Here is a 12,582-nt window from a genome sequence, read left to right on the forward strand (position 1 = left end):
AGGAGAGATAATCTGCTGAGCCAGTCAGACTCGATTCCCTCAGAATTTTGACTAAGGAGTATTGAAATCATCTGCCAGCTGTTAGCCAACAGGGAAAGGACAACACATGCAGAGAGCAGTGTAGATGATGGGAGAGACGGTGCAGACTGAAACAGAGGTGACAGACTGGTCAGCTTCCGCAGCTGCTGCAGATTCTGACAGCCTCCCCAGGTCCCATCTGTGAAGAGGATGGTAGCTAAAGGGGAATCAGAGGATTTCTTTGTTTGGTAGATGATTTCTTTGGAAGAAACGTTGCTTTTTAAATAGGATGGGCTAAAGACTGAAGTAGAAAGAAAAGACAAAGCGACAAGACTTTGGAAGTGATGAGTCATAGAGAGTGCGTCCTTGGGTCTGAGGAAAGGCTGGGCAAACCGCACAAAGAAGAGGGACATAGGACACGAAGGATCCTGAACCTTGTACCAGGTTAAAGTCTCACCGAGTAATAAGAGAAAACCCTTTATAAGAAGCTTCATGTAAACTAACTTACGTTAAGTATCATTTAATAAAAGTTTTTCCCTATAAAACATATAATATCCCTAATATTTATGTATATCAACCTATTTTTTAAAATAGCACTTAACTCTTAATTTGGTTATCTGTCTCACCCTTTACCATTTTATCAAGGCAACCAGATTTCCTGACATTTGTAGCTACTTAACATGTAAGCTTTTAAAAATGTCTTTTTAAAGTATAATTTTATTTGTATTATGGAGCCAACTTTACTTAAATCAGAAGAATAGTGGCTGAAATAGTTCCCTAAGGAATTTTAATGGATGGTTCGGTGGTGTGTGTTTTTGTTTGAGTTTTTGTTGTGGTGAGACAAAAAGGTCCTTGCACCACAGAAAATAAATGATGTTGTTTGCCAAGTATAACACTAGTTTTCAAGTATGTTGTTTTTCACCAAGCATAGCAAACCAATCTTAAATTTGAGGTTGTTGCTGCTGCCTGAAGAAAATTGGTGAATTTTTAAGTCTATTTTTGGTAGACTTAAAAATTTCCCTTTTTTATATTTGGTAGGTTGCACCCTATCTTTTGACCTCTCCACCCATAAGAATCTCAGCTGGGTAAGATGCCTTCCTTGTTCTGAGATGCGTTTCTTTCTCTGAAGACCCGCTTTCTTGTCACCACTTCTTATGCACAACTCTCATAGACACTCCAGCTTCATCTCTGTGACACCTGCTTCTCTAGGATGTGACTCATCTCATGCTCCCTCTGATTTGATTTCTCCCCTTCTGTATGGCTCACACATCTCCACTCAGAGCTCCTTCCTAAAGCCCAATGCCAGGGGACAATCTTCAGAGCTCCCATCTATCTGTCACAAAGTCTGTACTCAGGAATTCCCCAAAAAGTTCTCAAATTTCCAGGGAACACCACCAAAGGCTTCCATATACTTTCTTTTGGGTACTCCTAAATCCTCATTCTCAGATAAAGGAATTTGGGGTAGATACCCAGTAGTGGGGTTGCTGGATCTAATAATAGATCTGCTTTTAGTTCTTTTAGAAGTCTTCATACTGTTTTCCATAGAGGTTGTACTAATTTACATTTCCACCAGCCGGGCATAAGCGTTCCCTTTTCACCACGTCTTCTCCATCTATTGTTTTTTGACTTTTTAATAATGTCCAGTCTGGTTGGAGTAAGGTGGTAGGTACCTCATTTTATTTTAACTTGCATTTCCCTGATGATTAGTCATGTTGAGCATTTTTTCATGTTTGTTGACCATTTGTATATCTTCTTTTGACAAATGTCTATTCAAGTCATTTGCCCACTTTTTAATGGGATTACTTTTTTCTTGCTGATTTGAGTTCTTTAGAGATTCTGAATATTAGTTTTTTTGTCAGATGCGTAGTTTGCAACTATTTTCTCCCATCCTGTAGGTTGTTTACTCTGTTGATTATTTCTTTTGCTGTGCAAAAGCTTTTTAGTTTAATTTGGTCCCATTTATTTATTTTCGTTTTTGTTACATTTGCTTTTGGAGTCTTAGTCATAAATTCTTTGCCTATGCCAGTATCCAAAGAGTACATTTTCTTCTGGAATTGTTATGGTTTCAGGCCTTAGATTTAAGTCTTTAATCTATCTTAAGTTAATTTTTGTGTACGGTGAGAGACAGAGTTTCATTCTTCTATGTGTGGCTATCCAATTTTGGTACTTCTTTGAAATGAACGAGTTATCTTTGACCAATTGGTATCTAGACAAATATTTCCTTTTCCAAGGATAGGTAATTTTAATACTTCATCCCTAAGTACTTTGGCATGTATCTCCTAAGAATAAGGGCATCCTCTTACACCAGGGGTCCCCAACCCCCAGGCCACAGACCAGTACCAGAACCGTTAGGTAATTGAGAAATGGAGGCTACCTTTCCATACCTGTGGAAAATGGCCACATTCTGCACTCTTACCAATCTTGACATCAGGCCATGAAATTAAAACTGTCTTCATAAAATTGATAATCTTCTTAGAGCCATGTTGGTCTAAGATCCAGCATGTTGACAGCGTTTACTTTCCTTGGCCTTTGTTTTAAAGAACCAGAAAGAATGTCTGAGAGAAGAATATTTGAAATACCACCTTATTTGAAAGGAGAGTTAACTTTGGTTGTGTGAAGTCACTCTTAATGCTGAATGTCTTCCTTCTATCTTCCCAGATAAGCCAGTGCTATCGGCATTCATATTGTGGTGTTATTCTTTTTGCACTATCAGATCATATTAATTTCTGGTTTTTGATGGCCTTTCTTATTTTTATAGTCAACAATTTAGACTGCAATGATTATGTTTAATTAAATGAATTTTATACAGAACATTATACAATCTTATTCAATAAATATTTGTGGTAATATGTATCAGACACTCTCCTAGGAGCCGAAAATACAAATATAAATAGAATACGCAGCCCCAGCCATCAGGAGCCCTCACTCTAGGATGATTTATATATACTGTACATACCTGGGTGTATGTACATGCACAGATCCTTCATTGTGAAAACTGCAGCTGATTTTCCCTTGTCGAAAAGTCAACACATTGTTTTAATTTTTAAAGGTGAAACTGACATTTGAAAATGCATATGCTGTGAAAAGGGAGACATCCCAACCAAGACAGAAAAAGACACAGTCCAACACAAGTGATTTAGTCAAGCTTCTCTGGGGAGAAGAGGTTGAAGATATCCAGCAGAGCGGCCTAAACACTCCTCATATCATTATGTATCTCACACTACAGCTCGACTCAGAAACCTCAAAGGAAGAGGTGAGTGTCCTCAAAAGTCCAAAGGAAATAAGTTTAGTCAAAAGTCCAAAGGAAAAAGTAAGGACCTTTTATCGTATTCCCAGTGAATAGTGAATATATTTGATTTAAGCAAGAGACAAAAATGAATTAACTGTTTTTCTTTAAAATTGTGTATCTAATACTCTATTATAAATATGAATATTTCATACCACAAATGTTTTTAAAATGAAAACAAATTATTCAGTTATTTCTGTAGGAAAAGAAAAAAGAGGAAGGTATCGTTGCAATATCTTTTAACTTAGAAGCTAAGGTCTTTTTAGCTTTTTTTGATATGTTTCATTGAAGTATTACTTATACATAATAAAATTCAACAATTTTAAGTGTACAATTTGATGAGTTTTGACAAATATATTACACTTTTGTAACCAGTATCACAATCATGATATGGGACATTTTTATCACCTCAAAAAATTTCCTCTGTGCTCTGTTACAATCAATCCCCTCCTGCTATTAATAGCTTTTAATGCAGGGGGATGTAGCATTAACTTTCTTCCATAGGTTGTAAATAGTTTTTATGTTTTACATATTATTTTTTAAATTCATTTTCAATGTTTATTGAATACCTACTTTTTGTCTAGCATAATATCAGATATTTGGTATTTTTATTTGCAGGTAAAGGACATAATCCTAGTAAAGATAAGTAAAATGTTTAAGTTCACATAGCTAGTAACTGACAATTTCTATTTAAGCTGAAGTGTTTCCAAATTCTATGCCCTTTCTTTGATACCAGGTTACCTTTCAACATCAATGTTTTGAGGCTGTTAATTGTTTTGTTCAAGTTTTATCTTTTATTGGTTTCTTGTCTGCTTTGCCTATTCATAATTAAGAAAGATATAGAAATCTCCCCCTCTGATGAGGATTTGTCCATTTTTCCCTCCAGTTCTAAATATTTATGCTTTATATATTTTGAGACAATTTTGTTAGGTGCATTAATGTTTAGAATTATTAAATCTTCCTGGAGAAAACTAAACTTTTTGACATCATGATATGATCCTCTCCACCCTAGTTTGTTTCTGTCTTAAAGTCCTTTTTTAACATTAACGTTTTAAAAATAATATTTAATATCATAGAGCTCTATTTTATAAGTATTTGAATTTTTTTTCTTTCTTTTTCTCAGTCCGTGTCTTTATGTATTTGACATATCTTTTACACGCAGCCTGTTTCCAATCTGGCAGTCTCTGTCTTCTAACAGACAAACTTAGTGAGTCCATTTATAGAGATTACTGATATATTTGAATTCATGTCTGCTATCTTCTTTAAAAATTTCTACTGGAACTGCTTTTTCTGTGATATTTTTCTTATCTATTTTTCGTTGCTTGTATCATTATTCTTGCTATATACTCTTTCTGTTTTTTAAATGATTACACTTAAAATTTAACATGATATTTGTCTTAACAGATACTAAAGTGAAACACTATCTTAACCCCTTTTCAAATAATTCAAAGCCCTTAATACACCTTAGCTTCAGTTACCCTTCCTTTACTCATGTGCTATTGTCATCAATATTTTAGTGCTATCTCTTTTCTCCATCATCTATAATTATACTACTACTACTTATTATTATTACATTTTATACACCAAAAAATTTATAAATTAAGTATATATTATACAATATATAAATGATATATGTAAATATAATTATATATTGCATATATTTATATGTTTGTTTTTAATATAAATATTATGTATTTCATACAGCTGTACCTAGTTTAAATTTACAATTGTGCCTCACTTTTTCTTTACTCATCATCCTCTTACATCGGAAACTGTCTTTATTGGATTATTATTTTCTTCCTAAAACATATTTTAAATATTTCTTTTTAGTGAAAGTGTGTTGGTGATCAATTCTTTTTGTTGTTATTTATCTGATGATGTCTTCTTTTACCTCTTCCTGAAAGGTAGCTTGATAATTCTAGATTGTATTCATCTGGGTAGGCTACTTGCTATAACAAACAATCCTAATGTCTCAGTGGCTTAACATGATGAAAGGTTAGATCTCATTTCATTTAACTGTTCCTGGTCATGTGGCTCAGTGACTCCAGCCTTTCTTCTAGTGTTCCTATTATTCCCAAGGGCTTAGGAGTCCTCTGTTAGATCCTTTGCATCTAGCTGGCCAATGAGAGAAGAGAGAAGGCAGGCAGTATCACATGGGACATTTTGGAGACCTGACTTGAAAGAAGTAACATCATTTCTGCTCGTGTTCCATCGGGTAGAATTAGTCACATGGTCTATCCATACGCAAGGAAGTAAGAAATGTAGCCTTCCTGTGTGGCCAGGAAGAAGATCAAGTGAATACATGGGATTGCTTGTGCCACCTAAGTAGATAGTTATTTTCTCTAATCTGTTTGAAGATAGTATCCCTTTGTCTTTTGACCTCTATTATTGCTGTTAAGAAGTCTACTGTCAGTCTATCATTCCTTTGTAAGGAATATGCCTTTTCTAGTGTTTGTTCAGCTTTTAGTATTCTGTGCCCAAACTGTTGTTTAATCTCTCCATTGTGTTTTCTGTTTAAACAATTATATATTTATTTTTAGAAGTTTCTGAATAGTGCTTAATCAACATTTCAAATCTGTCGTGATATCCCCGGTGGTCTCTTGTTGCTTGCTCATCTTTGTGACTCTATACTTGTAGACTCTATACTCTATTCTAGATCTACTAGATTCTACTAGCTCTGGTCCTAAGAGGATTCTCACTTGTAATGGTTTGCCTTCTTATGTCCTTGGGGATCTTTGACTAAACTTATTGCTTGATGTTATCTTTGGGAGTCTTGTCATTCTAATGAGGGGATGCTCTCCTCCAGAGATAATTTATTTCTTCTGCTTTTGCCACTGACCTAGGATATTTCAGCCTTACTTGAGGGTATGGGCTTAATACAGTGGTTCTAGGGTCAGCTCACCTACCTTGTTCCTAGCCCAGTACTCAGTGTCCTGATGGAAGCTGTCGTGGGAATCAGCCCTCAGGACAGCCCTGCTTCTGTCTTTCTGCCCACCACTCAACACTCCCAGCAGAGACCCTAACTTGCTCTGCAGTAATGGAGGAAGTTAGAAGGTTGTCCTTGGAAACCTCTCTGCTTCTTGCATGTCAGCAATTTGAAAAGTATGTTCTGGCCATGGATCTGGTTTTACAGCGCAAGGGTCTCTCAAAGCATCTAGTCAAACATAATGCTTTGAACAGAAGTGATATTTAAAATGTTTTTAACTAATCTGTATCTATTTCTTTTTGAAATCCTTCCAGTCTGTATTCTCAATGCTAAAGCTATTTTATCCAAAAGGATGCATTTCCTTGTGTTGCTTCATATATCAAAATTTAGTGAATAATCAAAATGGCAAAGAAGGAATTTACTTAGACACATTTTTTTTAATTTTCTGTGTTCTGAAAAATACATACAGACCTAGAGTTAATAATTCTAATTTCTTGTGTGTAGTACTGATCCTTTATATTTTTAAAACAAATGAAATATTTAAGCATTTGTTATATAAAACATACAACAAATTTCCGGGATGATAACATCCTGAATCTTTCTAAGTCGTTTTGGAGTAAGATACTGCTAAGACCTTTTGTCATCCTTGCCTTTCTTTCCATGGGAAAGTGTGTAGATGTTTCTCAAAAGAACAGGTTTCTGTCTGTTGCCAGCCCTGTATCAACATTGTAATTAAGAGAGGCTTTTATTCTTATTGAACAGAGTGGAAGCTGCTGCAAATGCATGCTACTAATAAGTGCTTAAAAATACAGCTAATTAAATTGGTTAGGAACCATAGAGCTTGCCAGGTCTTTAATAGTGAGGCTTTTATGACTGGAATAGAGACCTTCTCAAAAGACCTTTTTTAACTGGTATGGCTTAATTTATAACAAAATGTCATGAGGTCATTTTGTTTTCTGTGAGTTACATATTTAATAAAAGCTTATCTTCTTCAAGTCACAAGATTTCAAAATGTAAAGACCATAAGCTTGGAGATTTCGAAAAACTATTCAAAGAGTATATGGGGTTTTTTTTTGTTTAAAGTAGTGTATGGTATTTTGGCTAAATGCAATAAAATTATTTATTGGCCAAGATTTAAATCTATTAAGTAGACAACAGAAGATCTTAACTGATATTTAACTTAATTTCTAGATATAAAATAATGTTTTGTAACTTTTTTACACTAGAATTACTGCAATACAATTTTAGTTGTTAGGCAGAGTGTATTTGGCCAGCATATTCTATAGCAATTTGCATATATTGAATGTGCTTACTAAGTATAAAAAGCAGATGTCTCCAATTTATTTATATTTGTCATAATGTAAAAGTTGGCAAGACATGGAGACCATATCATGTAATTATTTATTGTATAGCGAGACCACAGCAAGATATATAATACTCTTTAGAGAGCTGGAGAACCAGAGAAAATATATGATACTATTTAAGGAGTTTGGGTTTTCAATAGTGGCAATATTAATGTTTATGGATACAGTCATTAAACAGGGCAACTGGAAGCTACTCTGAATTCTTCATGGTTCCTCTCTTAACATTTTCATTTTGCCTGCTTTTAATTTTCCTTGTGAGAGAAATAAATGTTGCTTTAAGTAACAACAAAAAATGAGGTACAGAATGGTTCATCTCTTTGTATGAAAGTATTAGCACAGCGCTAATTTTTTGAAGTTTGTCATTTTATTTTGTAAAAACTATCTGTTTCCCGGGACATGCTCTTCTTGAAAACAGAAAAATATAAAGCATTTTGTGAATTTTCTTGTATGTCTAGTATTTTCCATGATTTAAAATAAAATATGCTCTTTTAAAGTTTGAATTCAGATTAGTTTGTGGTATACACAGTGTTTCTAATTTGACAAATAAGATTTTATAATATCGTGACACTTTTTTCTTATTATCTATATTATAATTTAGTTCTGTATTCTCACTTTGTAAGTTTAATTGCTGTCTTGGCTTGGATTTAATGATTTCACCAAAAATGTTGAATATTGTCTTTTAAAAAATAATGTAAAAGTAATTAAATTTAAAGACTCTTAATAGTTACTTGTGGTACCTGTGTAGCTATGTAACCACAGGGGACGAGAATAACTGTATAGTATTAACAAACTATAATAAAATATTAGTACTATAAATTATTATTAAAGAGATTAAAGTTTAAAACTTTTAAATGAATTGTAATGTAAATTAATCAGTATCCTACTTAGTATATTATTTGTTATTATGACTAATTTCGACAGTCTCTAACTTATTTTCAAGTGTAGTCTTTTACATGCTAGTTAATGTGTTAAAATTCCAAGCATAGTTCTCCCCTTGTGTCTGAACAAAACTCCCACTGAAGCTGAAAGGATTCATTTTTTGTTATTTTCTTAATACAAAGTTTGAACTTGCCCTGACAAAGATAATGGTTGGAAAATTGGGTGGTTTGATCATTTGTTTCATTTAACAGCAGGAAATTCTTTATCATTATCCAATGTCTGAAGCATCTCAGAAACTTAAAAGTGTGAGAGGGATTTTTCTCACACTCTGTGACATGCTGGAAAACGTAACTGGGACACAAGTTACTAGGTAATAATTTTTATTAAGCTTTAATTCTGTTTTTTTCAAGTTCTTTTATTTCACCCTGACAAAATGCTAAAACAAGTATCTGGTATACAAATATACTTGTATCTACAATGTATGTATTATATACATTATAGTCTATAATGTATGTATATACACGTATATATCTATACATTATAGATAACGAGCTCTGCAGAATGTCTGCAGATTTTTGCTTCATCTAAGTTATTTCTACCAGTCATCTATTTGAAGTGTAGATTCTCAACACAGCTGTAGATCTGGGTGTTTTGGCACATTTTAAAAAACACTTGGGCCTATATTTATTATTTCTTCATGAAGATGTATCTTTTAAGCATGGCATTATTATGAATCTCAGCTTTTTCATGTTTCTATCTTGATTGTTAACTTCCTAGGCAATACCTTTGTGGCAAACAGAATTGGCAAGAATGACTGAACACCAAAATTGGTCATATAGTTAGGACATATTCTGTTCTTACAACAATGATAGAAAAATACAAAATGTTCTTTAGGAGGGCTATTCATAATCTGTGAATTTTCCTACCCTTCCACCCTTCAAAATCTCCAATGTCTGTTATTCCACATTCTATGTCCATGTGTACACATTATTTAGCTCCCATTTGTCCCTTTAATCTAACTTGATTTAGGTTAAAGGCTTAAAAGGAAGACTTGACACTATAAAAATGCTAGAGGAAAACCTAAGAAAAATGCTTCTGGACATTGGCCTAGGCAAATAATTCATGACTAAGACCTCAAAAGCAAATGCAGCAAAACCAAAAATAGACAAATAGGACAGATGCATTCATCATCAGTGTAGTTAATGATGGATGAGCAACATTGATGTCAAATAATTTTATATTTAGAACTCTTAATATAGTCAATTATAGAGTCAAATACCCATTCCATTGATTTATTAAGCCCCGACATTGAAATGCCATAGTTAATTTATGGGAGGAAAAGGCTCAAAGCTTTTAGGTTTTGTGTTTTTTTTCATAAAATAAATCTAAGAATTATAAACAATTTTTCTTCCTTATTATTTCAACAATTTTAGACTTTACAAGGAAATTTTATCTCAAATTTCAACAGCCTCCGTAATACTGAGAAAATATCAAGTTGGATTTTCTAGGCTTTAACTTTTTTTCCCCCATATTCAGGTAGAAATGACATTTCTATGATTTTAAAAGAGGTAGAATCTACAAGGCAATAGACAGAAGAATTTTATGTTTTGACTAATTAAAAGTCATGTTTAACTATGTGACTTTAATATAGTGTATATACAAACTGTTAGTTTATTTTCAATACAGTAGTACTGGAGCCTCTATTTAGTTTATAAATTTGGGTTCATAAAAGCATATTGCAGGCCTCTTTTTATTTTTTAAAAATCTTTATTGAGATATAGTACATAAGTGATACAATTCACCCATTTGAAGTGCATGTGTAATCCTAAAATTGGTATGGAACCAAAAAAGAGCCTGAATAGCCAAAGCAGTCCTAAGCAAAAAGAACAAAACTTGGAGGCATCACATCACCTGACTTCAAATTATACTACAAGGCTTTCTATAGTAACCCAAAACAGCACGGTACTGGTATAAAAATAGACATAGATCAATGGAACAGAACAGAGAACACAGAAATAAAGCCACATGCCTATAGACAATTGACCTTTGACAAAGTTGACAAAAATATACACTGGGGAAAGCACACCCTATTCAATAAATGGTGCTGGGAAAGTTGGATAGCCATATGCAAAAGAATGAAACTGAACCCATCTCTCTCACCATATACAAAAATGAACTCAAGTTAGATTAAAGACTTAAGTGTAATGCCTGACACTATAAAAATGCTAGAAGAAAACCTAGGAAACACTCTTCTGGACTTTGGCCTAGGCAAATAATTCATTAGTAAGACCTCAAAAGCAAATGCAACAAAACCAAAAAATAGATAAGTAGGTCTTAAGTAAACTGAAAAGTTTCTACACAGCAAAAGAAATAGTCCAGAGTCAATAGATAGCCTGCAGAATGAGAGAAAATATTTGCAAATTGCACATCCACCAACTGACTAATATCCAGAATCTATATAAGGAACTCAGACAACTCAACAAGAAAACAACAAATAACCCCATTAAAAAGTGGGCAAAGGACATGAACAGACATTTTTTAAAAGAAGACATACAAATGGATAACGTGCATATGAAAAAATGCTCATCACTAATCATCAGAGAAATGCAAATTAAAAGCACAATGAGATAACATCTTACTCCAGTCAGAATGGCTATTATTAAAAGGTCAAAAAATAACAGATGCTGGTGAGGATGCAGAGAAAAGGGAATGCTTATACAGTGCTGGTGGAATTGTAAATGAGTACAACCTCTACAGAAAACAGTATGGAGATTTCTCAAAAAACTAAAAATAGAACTACAATTTGATCCAGTAACCCCATGACTGGGTATATAACCAAAGGAAAAGAAATCATTACATCAAAAAGGTACCTGCACTCATATATTTATGAGTGCTATTCACAATAGCAAAGATAATGGAATCAATCTAAGCATCCATCAACAGATGACTGGATAAAGAAAATGTGGTGTATGTATATACTATGGAATAAAAAAGAACAAATAAATAAATGGAGTAAATTAAATAAATAAATGGAATAAATAACAGAGAATGAAATCATGTCATTTGCAGCAACGTAGATAGAACTGGAGGCCATTATCTTAAGTGAAACAACTCAAACAGAAAGTCAAATATTACATATTCTCACTTATAAATGGGGGCTAAATAATGTATACACATGGACATAGAGTGTAAAATAACAGACACTGGAGCTTTTGAAGGGCGGGAGGGGAGTCAGAAATGAAAAACTACTTAATGGATACAATGTACACTCCTCAGGTGATGGTTACACTAAAAGCCCAGACTTCACCACCATGCAACATCCATCTATTAAAACTGTACTTGTACCCCCTAAATATATACAAATAATAAGTTTTAAAGTGTACAAGTAAATGCTTTTTGGTGTATTCACAGATATGCGCAACCCTCATCAAACTCAATTTTAAAACATTTTTCTCACCTCAGGAAGAAATCCTATACCCTTTAGCTCAGCCAGCCCAACCCCTGGGCAACTGCTAATCTACTTTCCATTCCTATAGATATCCCTGTTCTGGATATTACATATGAATGGAATCATATAATGTGTGGCTATTTGTGACTGGCTTCTTTCATTTAGCATAAGGAGGTGCATTCCTCCTTTTCAGTCTCATTAGAAAGAAAATTTAAGTTTCTCTGTGCGGTGTTGCTTTTTTTTTTTTTTTTTTGCCTTTATTTTTTCTACTGTAAAGAATAGATGTTATTTTACCTAATATTTAGATTTTGTTATTAACCATGAGATATGGGTTAATTGTGGAAAGCAGTAAATACAGCTAGAAAAACTTTTTTAAGAAGGTAATAAATATGAAAATTATTTTAGGGGTTCCTTAGCAATGTGTGTATCTTTTGTTGCATACACACTTTTTAAACTATAGTAATATTAGTATACTATAAGAGGCTAATATTTGTCTGAAAGTGTATGCATTTCTAAAAGTATTAAGACAAAAGCAATGTTCTGTGTGAAAAAATTTATTTTATAATTTATATTTTAAATTCCACACACTTAAGTTCTCTTTATTATCATAGTTCATTATTGTTTCTCTTTTTAGAACATAATTAAATTTTTAAAACTTCAC

At 33.2% G+C, this 12,582-nt stretch overlaps 1 protein-coding gene across 8 annotated transcripts in view; it reads left to right on the top strand.

The window, feature by feature from the left end:
- The window catches only part of INTU (inturned planar cell polarity protein), a 97,709-nt gene that overhangs the window by 31,587 nt on the left and 53,540 nt on the right, over window positions 1-12,582 (top strand). For 6 of the 8 annotated variants that reach the window (XM_034959116.3, XM_003823099.5, XM_034959115.3 and 3 more), the window contains 2 exons: window positions 3,068-3,271; window positions 8,725-8,843. In XM_034959116.3, the coding sequence (XP_034815007.2) occupies window positions 3,068-3,271; window positions 8,725-8,843 (323 nt within the window). The remainder of the gene's footprint in view (window positions 1-3,067; window positions 3,272-8,724; window positions 8,844-12,582) is intronic. The other 2 variants (XM_008976687.4, XM_055111813.2) reach the window with 1 other exon arrangement.

Source organism: Pan paniscus, chromosome 3 (assembly GCF_029289425.2).
Source record: "Pan paniscus chromosome 3, NHGRI_mPanPan1-v2.0_pri, whole genome shotgun sequence".
Taxonomy (NCBI): Eukaryota; Metazoa; Chordata; class Mammalia; order Primates; family Hominidae; genus Pan; species Pan paniscus.